The 14,028-nt window shown below is 45.4% G+C and overlaps 1 protein-coding gene across 5 annotated transcripts in view; it reads right to left on the bottom strand.

Moving 5' to 3' along the window:
- Positions 1-14,028, bottom strand: part of KANSL3 (KAT8 regulatory NSL complex subunit 3) — a 40,727-nt gene that overhangs the window by 5,129 nt on the left and 21,570 nt on the right. For 4 of the 5 annotated variants that reach the window (XM_077749215.1, XM_077749216.1, XM_077749217.1 and 1 more), the window contains 9 exons: positions 11,631-11,694; positions 11,004-11,204; positions 10,630-10,786; positions 7,222-7,413; positions 6,611-6,695; positions 6,070-6,197; positions 5,100-5,209; positions 4,479-4,701; positions 4,005-4,138 (listed from right to left, as the gene is read on the bottom strand). In XM_077749215.1, coding sequence (XP_077605341.1) covers positions 4,005-4,138; positions 4,479-4,701; positions 5,100-5,209; positions 6,070-6,197; positions 6,611-6,695; positions 7,222-7,413; positions 10,630-10,786; positions 11,004-11,204; positions 11,631-11,694 — 1,294 coding nt within the window. Of the gene's footprint in view, positions 1-4,004; positions 4,139-4,478; positions 4,702-5,099; positions 5,210-6,069; positions 6,198-6,610; positions 6,696-7,221; positions 7,414-9,013; positions 9,092-10,629; positions 10,787-11,003; positions 11,205-11,630; positions 11,695-14,028 lie in introns of all 5 variants that reach the window. The other variant, XM_077749220.1, reaches the window with a different exon arrangement.

Here is a 14,028-nt window from a genome sequence, read left to right as displayed (position 1 = left end):
CTTCCATCTCATTCTATACAGATTTATCCCCTTTATACAACTGGACAAGGGAAGCACATACACAAAAGCAGGGGTGGATGGGAAGAAAACTATAGGCTTATCTCACTAATAAACACAGAGGCCAAAATCCTAAGTAAAATAAAAGCAAATCAAAAAAGTAGATATGCTTTTCCTCTGAAATACTTAGCTTCTTTATTTTTTTGTTCTCTTTTGATAGGGTCTCGTTTCCTACATGTGCACACTACAAATAGACTGGGGCATATGCAAAACAATAGTAGGACATATTAAACAATCTACTGAATGTGGAATTTAGATAATCTGACATTTATTAAAGTAACTCAGCATTTTAAGTAATTCAGAGGAAATGTTTATGCTCATTCATCTGATGCCAAGATGGCAATGGACAAAATTCAAAACCCATTATTTATCAAGAAAAAAAAGAGTAACGGTAGCAAACTAGAAACATTCTGGACACTTCATTAATTGGAGGACCTGCATTATCAAACAATTTCATTAACTTAGTGTGAGAACAGACGGGTCACAGGTACAAAAAGGCCCAAGTGTATGCAGTAATCAAGAATGTGAGAGGGGCGCCTGCGTGGCTTAGTCGGTTAAGCGTCCGACTTTCGCTTAGGTCATGATCTTGCGGTTCGTGGGTTCGAGCCCTGCGTCGGGCTCTGTGCTGACTGCCAGCTCGGAGCCTGGAGCCTGTTTCAGAGTCTGTGTCTCCCTCTCTCTCTGACCCTCCCCTGCTCACGCTGTCTCTCTCTCTCTCCTAGAAATAAAAATATTAAAAAAAAAAAAAGAATGTGAGAGCAGCAGATTTCAAATGAGAAGAGAGGAAGGATACATGGACTCTTCTGTATAGATCCTTACCTCACTTAGCATACAAAAATAAATTCCAAGTAGACTGAAAAACTAAAGGTAAACAAATGCATTATAAGAAAATACCAAAACCAGAGTTTCAGTACAGGATAATGGAAAGTTCTAGACATGAATGGTGGCGATGGTTGCACAGCAATGAAAATGTACTAATGTCACTGAACAGTAAGCCTAAAGCCTAAAAATGACAAAATGATAAACTGTACATATGTATTTTACAATTAAAAATAAAATATTTATAAGAACACAAAACGATCATATCCTTGCAGTGGGAAGAGCTTTCTTATGACACAAAACTTTGGAGCTATAAAGATTTGAAGATTTTGCCATGTAAAAAAATTTTTTAATGTTTATTTATTTGAGAGAGAGAAAGAGAGAGCATGAATGAGCAGGGCAGGGACTGAGAGAGGGAGACAGAGGATTTGAAGTGGGTTCTGTGCTGATAGCAGCAAACCTGATGTGGGGCTCGAACTCACAAACTGTGAGATCATGACCTGAGCTGAAGTCAGACGCTCAACTGACTGAGCCACTCAGGTGTCCTGCTATGTAAAGACTGTTAATGTATGATAAAAGATCCCAAAACAAATGTTAAAAAACAAGCACTTAATACTTCAACAGAAGGGAAAAAAAAAAAAAGAGAAGTAGTTGACTGAAGTATATACAACTCGTATAACAGATAAAGGACTGGGCCAACTACATGGCTCAGTCAATTCAGTATCTGACTTCAGCTCAGGTCAGGAACTCGCAGTTCCTGGGTTCGAGCCCCACGTTGGGCTCTGTGTTTTATAGCTCAGAGCCTGGAGCCTGCTTCGGATTCTGTGTCCCTCTCTCTCTGCCCCTCCCCTGCTTATGCTCTGTCTCTCTCTCTCAAAAATAAATATTAAAAAAAATTTTTAAATAGATAAAGGATTAATATCTGAAATGTATAAAGCTGCTATAAATCATAGAGACAGAATATGATGAGTAATTCATAAAAGACATACAACCTCATCAGTAATCAGGAAAACACACATTTAAATAATTTCACCTCACTCATCAAATTAATAAATTAAATTTAAAATACTGATTTCCATAACTGATAAAGGCATAGGAAAATAGTTCTTCTCATCACTGTGGCTTGAACTGTAACCAGCAAGACCTCTGAAAGGCAATTAGCCAGCAGCTAGCCAGATATCAGATGCACGTACCCTCCACTACTGGTCTCTAGACCATAGAAAGCTCCCGGAGGCACACAAAACTCAGGAGCAAGGGTGTTCACTGACCCATTATTTTCTGTATCAAAAACAAAACAGCCCAACTCTCTAACAGGAGGTGATGAAATACACGTTCATACATCCACCCAGTGGAACATGAGGTAGCCACTGATGAGAAGTAGATAGGTCTCTATGTAACCCACAGGGAAACATGTCACAACATGTGTTGTAAACAAAGGCCAGTTACAAAATAGTCCATATTCTGTGATCCCATTTTTGTCAAAAAAGTAAAATAAGATAATGTATTTTGTATAGAAAAATCAAGGAGGGGGGTGCCTGGGTGGCTTAGTCGGTTAAGCGTCCGACTTTCGCTTAGGTCATGATCTCGCGGTTCGTGGGTTCGAGCCCCGCGTCGGGCTCTGTGCTGACTGCCAGCTCGGAGCCTGGAGCCTGTTTCAGAGTCTGTGACTCCCTCTCTCTCTGACCCTCCCCTGCTCACGCTCTCTCTCTCTCCTAGAAATAAATAAAACATTTAAAAAAAAAAAAAAGAAAAATCAAGGAGAATGCACAGATCAAGCTATTAGTGGATATCATATCTGAGAGTGGTATCATGGGAAATTTTTACTTTCTAAATTACATTATTTCTGTAATGTTTGAATTATTTAAAATAAGCACATTTCTGTAATTGGAAAAACAAGGAATAAAAAAAAACACCACACCTCCACTTTTTTGCCAAAAAGGCAGGGAGGGGTAACTATGATCCCAATGAAGGCCAGGTAACAGTCTCTGTGCAGTATTTTCCTCTCAAAAGGAGGAGGCAGAAGGTCATCTAGAACCGTTGGGACTTGTCAAGTGCCAACAGGAGCCCACCTCCACTTCCGGGGCAGGGCTGGTGTAGTGGGAATGACGGGAACAGGGCCAGGCCTTCTTTCATGGCAGCCCGCACAGCAGCCTCATTCCCACGAGGGAAGGCCATGGCTGAAATGGTCAGTGCACCCTTGAAGGAAAGCCCACTCAACACTGGACTCCAGCTATTTTTTTCTTTCACCTCTGATCTCTGGGTAGTTCTCAGATCATGCCTTAAGATTAGAAACATTTTACACGACAAGGTCATAACAGAAATCAGATCAGCTACAAGGAACTGTTAGTGACTTGNTTTTTTCTTTCACCTCTGATCTCTGGGTAGTTCTCAGATCATGCCTTAAGATTAGAAACATTTTACATTTATCAGCTACAAGGAACTGTTAGTGACTTTGGGTAAGAGCTATAGAAATCTAGTATGTCCCTTGGGCACCTGGGTGGCTCTGTCAGCTAAGTGTTTGGCTCACGTCATGATCTCACAATCTGTGGGTTCAAGCCCCAGGTCGGGCTCTGTGCTGACAGCTCAGAGCCTGGAGCCTGCTTCAGATTCTGTGTCTCCCTCTCTCTCTGCCCCTCCCCTGCTTGTGCTCTGTCTCTCTCTCAAAAATAAATAAACATTAAAAAAAAAAAAGAAAAAGAAATCTAGTGTGTCCAAAAAAGATGGCAATATGGCAATGAATGCCAGGAGCTGGAACAGCACAATGCCAGAAAGCTGGTCAAAGAAAGGCTGTTAATCAACTAACTAGCTTCTACCACAACCTGTGAACGATGAAGCCAAGAACAGGAAGAGACAAGGAATGGAGAGGGAAAGCAAACAAAACTTAATTACCAAGCACTGCTACACACCTGAACATAGTTCCAGATTCAATCCCCACAATGATCCAGGGGATACCATGGAAGAAGAGACTCAAAGAAGTCCACAACTTGCTCAAAATTACCCATGTCTGGATTTGACTATGGTCTGCCTACAAGTCCAGTGCACTGGCAGCTCCTCCGATAAGCCAGTCAGCCAGCCCCAAACTTCCCAATACCGGAGCCCATGTCCTCAGTCTTTCCAGGGAGACTCACCTGTGAGCTGGAGGGCAGGGCCTGGGAGTTGGGCTCCTCTGACAGGGTTGCTCCTGAGCCCATGGGGCTCAGCGTAGTGATTCGGCTGGGCTGGCCACGCAGTGTCAGAGTAATGGTGGTAGGGACCTTCAAGCCTGATGGGGGGTAGAGGGGGGAAGGTTGTTTTTGGTCACAGCCTCCACTTTCTTCTCTTGTAGAGTTTCTTCACATCACACACCACCCCCTCACAGCCTCCCACCTCAGTATCCCCAGCTGGGTCATCTACACTCTGTCAATCAGTCTGAAAGGCAACAGGAAACAGCTGTGTTCTTTCAATCTCTCTGGGGGCTGGTCCCACACAGCTGAATCCTTGAGGGTCAATGCCAGGACCCTGCTGAGCTGAGTTCAACAACATGCCTTGCCCATGTGAGATGGGAAGGTCCTGGGGAAAGATCCCATATCTAAGAGTTCCCACAGCTGTCATGAGAGACTCACCTGATGCTTGGTTAGAGATCTGAGCCAGGCCAGGGAGGCTGCTTGCCAACTTAGCGAGGCCCCCATTGGTCAGCAGCTGGTGGATGGCTGTGGGCTTCCCACCAGGAGTGGCACCCAAGGATGAGAGAGTGGTGGCCACAGGAATGGTACGTACAATGGTGCTGGTGCCCGTGGTGATGGCACCCAGGCTCTGCATGGGGGTGGGCAACTTCACACTGGTGGCCTATGGGACACACAAGCCCAGGTGATCAGAAGCTATTGCCCAACAGCAATGTTCGAGTATGGAGGGCCCATAGTATTAAAGGCTACCATCCAATGAGCACCTACTACATGCAAGGTACTCTACCAGGCATTTTCCACATATGAGCTTATTTAATCCTCAAAACAACCCTTTGAGAGAGTATACTATTATCCTAATTTTACAGACAAGGATCCAAAGATACAGAGAGGTCAAAAAACTTGCCCAAGATCACACAGTAAGTAACATCCCGGTAGTTCCCAGGATGAAGTCAGAAGGCTGTCTTGACCCAGACTCCAGACCCAGTTTCCCTGCCAAAGCCAACTGAACTAAGAATGCCTCCTCCCAACACCTGGCCAACCCAGCAGAAGGCAGATGTGCACCTGTGGGGCTGGTCCTGGGGAGGGATTTGCTGGGAGGCCAGAGGTCTTGCTGCTGATATCCTGCAAGCTGAAGCTGAGGCCTTGAAGGAGGCTGCTGGCTGATGTGCCCCCTAGAAGAGGACACAACAGAAGTCAATACAGGCTCAAGTCCTTCTCCCAAGAGCAGTCACACCCATCCATCCTCAACAACCAACTAAGATACCAATGCTCTTTCCCTGGGACATTTCCAGAGCTCTCAGAAAGATGCCAGGATGCACACTGCATGCCCATGTGAGGAAAACTGTTGTTCTAGACACATTGCCTTGGATTTGCTCTGCATATCCCAACCTGCTCCAAGCCACCTGTCTTACATTTCGGACAATTTTCGGGAAACCAGAGAATTTGAATCCCACTTTGGAAATCTAAATGCCATCCTTTCCAGGAAAGGGGACAGTTTCTTAAGCCAAAAGAATTCCAAATACCTGATTTACACTTCACGACACATAATCCAGTGGCCACAAAGCAAAGAGTGAAGTCCTCCTGAAGGAGGACACCTGCAGAGCCTTGTCCCTGCTGGGCTCAGGCAACCAGCCTTTCCATGTAGGGTGGGGTGGTAAAAGTGAGGTGACAAGCAGAGGCAGAAAGGTGCCTCGTTTTGCTAATGCTAGTACAGCACAATCTCCCAATTTTCTGCAATCAGATGTGTTTAAAAACACCAGAAGTGAACACGATACATACATCTCCCACCAGCTATTTCTCCTCCTCAGAGTACAAGAGACACTACCTGCAGACTGGGCTCTTTACTACTATAGATATTAAGACCAAGAACTCTCCCACCTCAATGCTAATCCCAGCTTTACATCAAGCCTCTACGAAAGCCTGCAACCCAGAGGAGCATCCTCCAGATTCGGCTGCTTTCCCAGGACCACCCTCCAGCAGCAGCCCAAAGGAAATATTGCTGGGAGGAGGGAAATGCTGGGCTACCAGATACCTGGGAGGGTGCTTCCAGGAGAGGTGGCCACTAGGCGGCTCTGGAGTGTATGCAAGGCACTGGGTGCAGTGCTGCTGGAGACTGAGGAGGCTGGGCTGGCTGAGACTCCCCCTTCCAAAGCATTCGACCTGGAAATAAAGACAGGAGCTCCGTTATCCAAAGGATGGAGGCCAGCAGACCCCAGCAACAAAGGGAGGGTCCAGAGTGGGGCCCAGCAAGGCTTTCAGTAATAGACACGAGAACCTATAGTTTTCTTTGTTCCACTTTCTGAACCTGGTCTCTAGTCCTTCTGAAAGCCAGGCCTAAAATAAAGATTTCAAACCTTAAAGCAAGAGCTATGGGAAGATTTGCAAACTTTCAGTAAAAAAGAACTGAACTGACCCCCCGCCCCTCAAAAAAGAGCAAAGATCCCACTGAGAAAAAAGTCATATTCCCAAAACTGACAGAGTCCAGACTCTATCACCTTTCTAAAGCACTAAATGGACCATAGAAAAGGTGAAAAGAAAGGACCAGAGACAGAAAGGCCAAGAAACAGACTCACTTGGTAGTGGTGAGAAGCCCTGTGAGCTCCTTGGCCCCTGCTGAAGCCTGCCCCAGCGTCATGGTGATGGGCTTCCCTCCCACAACTGCAAAACAGAAAACCCCAAGGCCACTGGTCAGTCCTGCTTGGCCCCTACCTTTCAAGGTTTCACAGCCCAGGCTAAATCCAAAATACTATGGACAAAGACTGGAAGAAGAAAAATGAAGAATAAGTAGAACAGTAGAACAGGGAGAACTGGAGGTATTTTACTTCCATTTTTTAAACTTTCCAGAATATTTTATTATCTTTTTTCCCCTAAATATTTTATGTAATCTCTGCACCCCCATGTGGGGCTCCAACTCAGGACCCTGAGATCAAGAGTTGCATCCTCCTCTGAACCAACCAGGCGCCCCCAGAATATTTTATCTTTACCGATCCTCGTTCTGCCTCCCTGATTCTAGTTCAGATCAGGTCACTGCCCACTATTGCCCACATGCTACCTCATATCCTCTCTGCTCCAGGGACATCTTACACTGAAGTAAAGGCTGAGATGTCCAGCAAGCCACCAAGATAGCAATGTTATGTGCTCTGAGAGAGCTCAGTTTTTATTTAGACAGGCAAGAGAAACTCACCTTCTGGAGCTCCTCCTTGGGAAGGAGTACAAGGCCCTCCAGCCGTGTCCCCTTGGGAGATAAGGGACACCTTAATCTTCGGTCTCTTGGAAGTCTTACTGCCAGGAAGAGGACTGGAAGGATGGTGGCGCTTCAGCTGGACCCTAAGATCCTCTTTCTCTGCCTCCTCCGTTTGTTCTGATGAAATGGGAACTAAGAGATGGAGCTGAGGTGAGGTCTTCCACAATCCAAAAAAGCCCGAGACACTGACAGACAGTAGCAGCAGGGGCATGACTGTGTATCACATACTAAGTCACACTTCAAAGGCAACTGCCAATAATTGAGTCCCACTTCACTCAGGTCCCACCTGTGGTAGACACCATCTTGTCCTCTCAGAGGATGGCTCCATCCCCATCCCTTACCCTGTTCTGGAGTTAGAAGGAAAGGGGGCTCTGAGTTGGCGGAAACAAAAGGAAAGGAGAAGACAGCCTGACCCTGCCTAGCGAAGGCCAACCAAAAAAGACTCACTATAATGGATCTAAGCAGTGCTTCCTGGACTCAAAAAATGTGATAGTTTTCCTGTTTCAAGCCCACCCTCACATCATACAGCTGGGGGACAGTAAACATTCCATAAAGCAGGAGCAAAGGAGCACACTACCCAGTCCTCTCTAAAAGAGAGATTTTTCACAAGGCTCTCGGAGTCCTACCTTGTCCTAAGAGCCCAAGGCTGAAGATTTGCTTGCCAAATGAAGGCAACAAGAAGGATTATTGCAAGGAATTATGGTTGGCTTTGAGTGGATACTAGGCAAGGGAGCATCTCAGCCAAGACAACTTTACAGCTCCTGCCCAAAAGTAACAGGCAACGGTGGTTCATGTCACAACAAGTCCCCAGGTCACTTGCACTAGTACAAAAAAAGGCCAACTGTTCACACATGGGCTTTCCCCTCCACTGAATCCAACAGACTCATCCTGTACATGGCCAAGCCTCCTGAACTTTGAAGTTATCCTTCAGGTTTCCTCAAAGACCCCCTTCTCTTTTTTATAATTTTTTTTTTATTTTGTATTTTAAGTAGACTTCACACCCAGCACAGAGCCCAGTGTGGGGCTTGGACTCAGGACCCTGAGATCAAGACCTGAGCTAAGATCAAGAGTCACACATTTAACCAACTGAGCCACCCAGGCACCCGAGAGATCCCCTTCTCTTTAAAACCAGAAGCCCACCCCAGTCCCTCTCCTTAGCACAGGCAATCAGGGGTAGGGTGGGGAGGAAAGCAGTAGTATATGAGGATTGGAAGAAGGAATGGGGGTCCTGGCCTGGGCCACAGAGAGCTACGCTGGGCCACAGGACATAACCAGCTGGATGGATCACTTAGGGGACAAATGCACGGACTAAAATCAGAATAGGTAGAAGGGTAAAAGGGAAAGGAGCTATAGGTTTTATGCTATGATAAGTGGCTGGTGTGCTTGTAGCAGCCAGGATGGAAGCAGGAAACCAGAGGCAGGGAGAATAATATACAGAAACTCAGGTTCAGAGGCAATCGGCCACAAGCACACACAGGAGAAGCAGAGCCAAGAACCACAAGAGACAAAAAAATAAAAATCATGAGAAGCCAACAGAAAGTATGGAGGAAAAGCAAAGACTATGAAGTAAGCAAAAGGAGTCAGCCAAGAAAAGAATCAGAAGACAGAAAAAGGAAGAAAGAAAAGCAGGAGCCAGAGACAAATAAGAAACAGAATGGGAAAGAAACTGAGGGAAAAGTGGAGAGAAGCAGAGAATGGAGCGTGAAAAGGTGAAAGGAAAAGCAATACTCACCAAAGAGACAGGAGGAGGTGCCAGGAGGAAGAGCTTTCCTCACCAGCATATTTTGTTTCAGAAAAGCAGCAAACTGTGCTGGAATGAATCAGAAAGAATTACAGAATCACAGCCAGCCAGAAAAAGGAGAAAAGGAGAGGGAGTAAGAGAAGATATGAACATGTTCTAAAAAATGGTCAACAGGGGCCCCTTCCAGAATTACTGCATGGGTTTGAAACCTTGACCCCCAGAAATTTCGCTGGGAATCACCTATAAACCAAAAATAATAAATGTACCTGCCTCATGGGGCCATTGCCAAAACTCAACAAGCAATAGCAAGTCAAGTACCAAGAAGAGGGCATGGCACATAGTCAGGGCTCCATAAAAGTTAGCTATAATCATTCCCTCTTGCATATGAGCTCTGCCAAAGCCAGGGCACTAGTGCTGCTGCTCTGCACCATGATATTCTGGGTCTCCTTTCAAACCCAGCTCACCAATCAGCCTTCCAGAACTCCTTACATTCTCAACTAATTACCCCTCCATAAGCAGAGCAGACCACTGGTTCTCTCTTCATCAAAAGCCTACGGGAATACCACCCACCCCCAGAACTTGGCCCTGGCTGCCACGTAAGAAGATCCAGGTCACAGACCATCCACATGCACAGTAGAGGCTTGGCCTTTTTTTTTTTTTTTTTGCCTTTACCGATCCCCTCACACTTGTACTCCTTGTTAGCACCACTCTTAAGGGCACCCTCTTAAGATGCCTGAGTTTAAGTCGTGGCTCCACTAAAAAGAAACAATTTCCCCTGATCACAGGGGAAGTGAGCAGATCAGCCTGCTGTCATCTCTACATCTCTCTACTGGACAGTCAGCTCTGGTGCTGCCACTTTCCAGGCACGTGAGACCTCAGATGATATATGCTTCTGGATACATACACACACAATGCCCGAGAGGCCTTACCTCAGGGCTGCACAACAGGATCAAAATGGGGGCGAGGAAGAGCCACTGTTTCTTTTCTACCTACCCACAAAACTCTCCCTTTTCTGTAGTTTCAGTAGCACTCACTGTTCTCCAAACTCTAATCTCAACCATACAAACATTTCCCAGCCTACTCTAAAACTTATCTGCAGAGAGCCTGATAAACTTCACTGAAAGTCCCAATGTGGAGGGCTTAACCTTCAAGGTCAAAACGAAGAAAGGGCATGATGCCATTTGCGTTGCCCTGGAACCTGATGAATAAGCTAATCACCCTATCCACAAGAAATGAAGAGTACCCTGACTGCAGGAATGCCTGGGCAGGGCCTAAAACAGAAGCAGCTTCCCCAGTTGGGAGTCAGAAAAAGGTTTTAGGCAAATACACAGAGTCAGCTCATAAAGCCGAAATTCCCCAGAACTCCAATGCAAACCTGTAATTAGTGGAACTATACAGCCCCACTAATGGACAGACTTTTTGTGATATCTTACCCTTGAAAACAATCCTCCGTATTCATTTCAACCTAATTTTGTCTGGACAGAAATGTGGGAAAGGGTGCCTCTCTCATGGCCCAGAAGAAGCTACAGGATGTCAGTACTTTCCAAATGCCACATGATGTCACTGCAGAAGATAACCTGAGAGGCCACGGGGCCAGGGGCCTATACCTTGGGCTTGTTTGTGGGTCAGCACAGCTTCTGTCCGCTGCACATGTCTCTTCAGGAGCTGAGAGCTCCCGATCTGACTGGACTTCTGGGCAGAGGTCACTGTGGTCACTTTCGTCTTGGGGCTGGAAGTGGGGCTGCTAGACACACTGGAAAGATCCTAAATAGGGTGAGAAGGATAGATAAGAGCTGAGCCAATGCTATTTGGATTTGACCATTAATTATCAAGTCCCCCTGGAATTCCCTGGTCAGGAATTCTCATAGGAATTCAAAGGCCTACAGCACTGGCAAGGCAGACAAGCATCCCCAGGAAGTGAAGGAAACAACTCCACAGTCTTACTTCCCCAGCAAAAGCGCTTCCTCCCTGCCTTTATTACCTCTGAGCCTGAGGGTGAAGCAGGCAGCTTGGCAGCTGGTGAGGCAGGCCGACTGCCCCGCTCAGGGACCTCAAAGGCCAAGTCTCTGCGGGCTGCATCCCGAGGTTTCTTCTTCTTCTCAGCATCCTGATCCCGAGGCTCAGAGCCCATGTGTCCCTCAGTGCGAGTGAGCACTCCGGTCAGAAAGTCCACGATCTCATCCTAGTAAGAAGAGGGGCCCGGGCCGCCGAGCCCTTCAGTCTAGGGAACAGGCACCTCCCTGACAGGTTCAACTCATTTCAATCAACCCTGGCTTTGGCATCAGGTGTGCCAGTCCCTCTCCAGGCACACAGAGCCAGGCACAAAACCAAGCCTCAGCCAAAGACCAGCAGGAGCCTGTGCCCTGATGCCTCTGTGGGGTGGTGCTCTCGGATGGTTGTGCTCCCCCACTCCTCCAACAACCCCTTTCTCCCCTGATGCATCTTAGACTGTTACTCTCATTTCTCTTTTTCCTTGCTTATGATTTAGTTCTACCAGAGGCCTCACTGGATATTCCTTCGGAGCCAAAGAGGCTGCTGCCAACAAGATCAAGCCTAAAAGGTTGAAAGGGAAGCCTAGCTGAGAAAAACACATAAAGCAACTGTGTACCTGAATACATCTGTCCACCATGCTCTGAGTCAGCCCCTCTGATTTCTTCTTTGCTTTGCTTATTCTAAGAGACAAAGAGGAGAAAATGGCATCACATGGAAGCAAGAATGGATTTATCTTCTGTGTTGTTTATTTTTTAGGCCCAGGAAGGAGGACTAAATTAGCCCTCAGGCAGGTATCACGACCTCTCTGAACCTGTTTCCATATCTGCAAAATGGAGACTCATAACACCTCACTCGTGGAATTGTGGGGATTACAAAAAATTTATATGTAAAAAATCAAAGAACATATGGCAATTGCCTAGGACTGTACATTCTACAAGTCTTATACCTATGGCTTCACAGATAAACTCTATCTGACTTCTAGGACCTTACCTAGAAGTCCCCCAACAGAGGCCCAAACCCTGAGATCACTGGTTGCTGTTGAAATGAAATTAGTAGAAGAGGAAAGGTGTCACAGGTTAGTTCTAAAGGGACAAGAGAGTGGCACCTGGGTGGCTCAGTCAGTTAAGTGTCCAACTTCGGCTCAGGTCATGATCTCACAATTTGTGGGTTCCAGCCCTGCGTCGGGCTCTGTGCTAACAGCTCAGAACCTGGAGCCTGCTTCAGATTCTGTGTCTCCCTCTCTCTCTGCCCACCCCCAACTTGCACTCTGTTTCTCTCAAAAATAAATAAAACATTTAAAGAAAGGGGATAAGAGAAAATGATCACAGATGGCTGCATTCTCCTCTTTGAAAGCTAGTCTGAAAACCCCTGGCTTCTGACTGGGGGCCTCAGCAAAGAGAAAAATGGAGCCCAAGTGACAGGGTAGAGAACAACATTCTGAGCCTACAAATTCTGAGACCCCAATTTACTGGCTGCTGGTCTCTGGCCTAGAGTAGTACCCTCATCTTACAGATAATGATTTTGAGTCCGAAAGTTAAGCAGTTTACCCAAGCTTCTTAGCAAAGCAGCCAAGACTAAATTAAGGTCTTCCAATTTTCAGGATGACACTTATGGCACCATGAAAATATGTCACATAAGCAGCCTCCCAACACAACTCCCACTAGGGTATCCCCACCTCTCATGTTCCCTCACAGCCACTCAACACACACAAGAAACCTTCCTATAGATATGAATGTCTGAATAACCAACAAAGACAATCTATTTACATTAAAACACTGCCTTGAGCACCAAAGCATTAGCTTCTAGGCCCAAAAGAAGCTGCCAAATGACAAAGATCAGGACTTCTCCAAAACATCTCTGGATAAGAAACTAACAAGACAGATGGCAGCAGATACTTGCTTTAAGCTGCTAGCTAAAACATACAAATGAAATTAATCTCAGGGTGCCTGGGTGGCTCACTCAGTTAAGCATCAGACTTCGGCTCAGGTCATGATCTTGCAGTCTGTGAGTTTGAACTCCATGTTAGGCTCTATACTGACACCTCAGAGCCTGGAGCCTGTTTTGTATAGTGTGTCTCTCTCTTTCTCTACCCCTCCTCAACTCATGTTCTCTCTCTCTCTCTCTCTCAAAATAATAAACACCACAAAAAAATTCTTTTAAATTAATCTCTACAATTGAGCATATAAAAAAAGGAAGCCCAATAAATGACACAACCTCTTTTTCAGTACATTCCATGAAAGCATAATTAAAGTCCCTAAAGGCAGCCAGTCTTGTAAGGGACCATGGCTGTCTCAAGGACCAAAGGTGCCCTTCCAAATTCTGCCTGTTTTTATTCCAAAATACATAAAAGGATGCTCAATACAAATAAAATCTATGTTCACATACATCCTTAGTAAGAAAGAAAATATAAAAAATGCCTACCCTAGTGAAAGCACAATGACCAAGACTGCCTTCATAGAGTCTCAAAGTATCTCCTTCCCATAGGGTAACTACTAATCACAAAGAGAAATATAGTAACTTTACAGTAGAGAAACCTGGAAGATGCCACCTTAACCACACGATCAAGGTTAACATCACCAATGATTAAGACACATTAATATCATGTATCCTCAGGGAAGATGTGCTGAGGGCTTATCACCTCTGGCATTCCTGACAAAAATGTATATACTCAACCTAATCACAGAAATGTCAAAAACCTACATTAAGGGGCAGCCTACAAAATAACTCGCCAGAAGACTTTAAAATGTCAAGAATATGAAAAACTAAGGAATAGTATCAATTTCAAGGAGGCTGAGGAGACAAAGCAACTAAAAACGTGATTCTGGACTGGATACTGCATAGAAAAAGGACCATCAGTGAAACAACAGACAGTATCTGTATCTATAGATTAGATAATAGTGTCATATAATGTTAATTTTCTCATTTTGATCATTATACTTTGGATATGTAAGACATTAACAGATGGGAAATCTGAGTTAATGATATAAAATAATTTTTTGTACTATTTTTGCAAC

This window comes from Crocuta crocuta, unplaced genomic scaffold (genome assembly GCF_008692635.1).
Source record: "Crocuta crocuta isolate KB4526 unplaced genomic scaffold, BGI_CrCroc_1.0 scaffold118, whole genome shotgun sequence".
Taxonomy (NCBI): Eukaryota; Metazoa; Chordata; class Mammalia; order Carnivora; family Hyaenidae; genus Crocuta; species Crocuta crocuta.
This window is presented reverse-complemented; position numbering and strand designations above follow the sequence as displayed.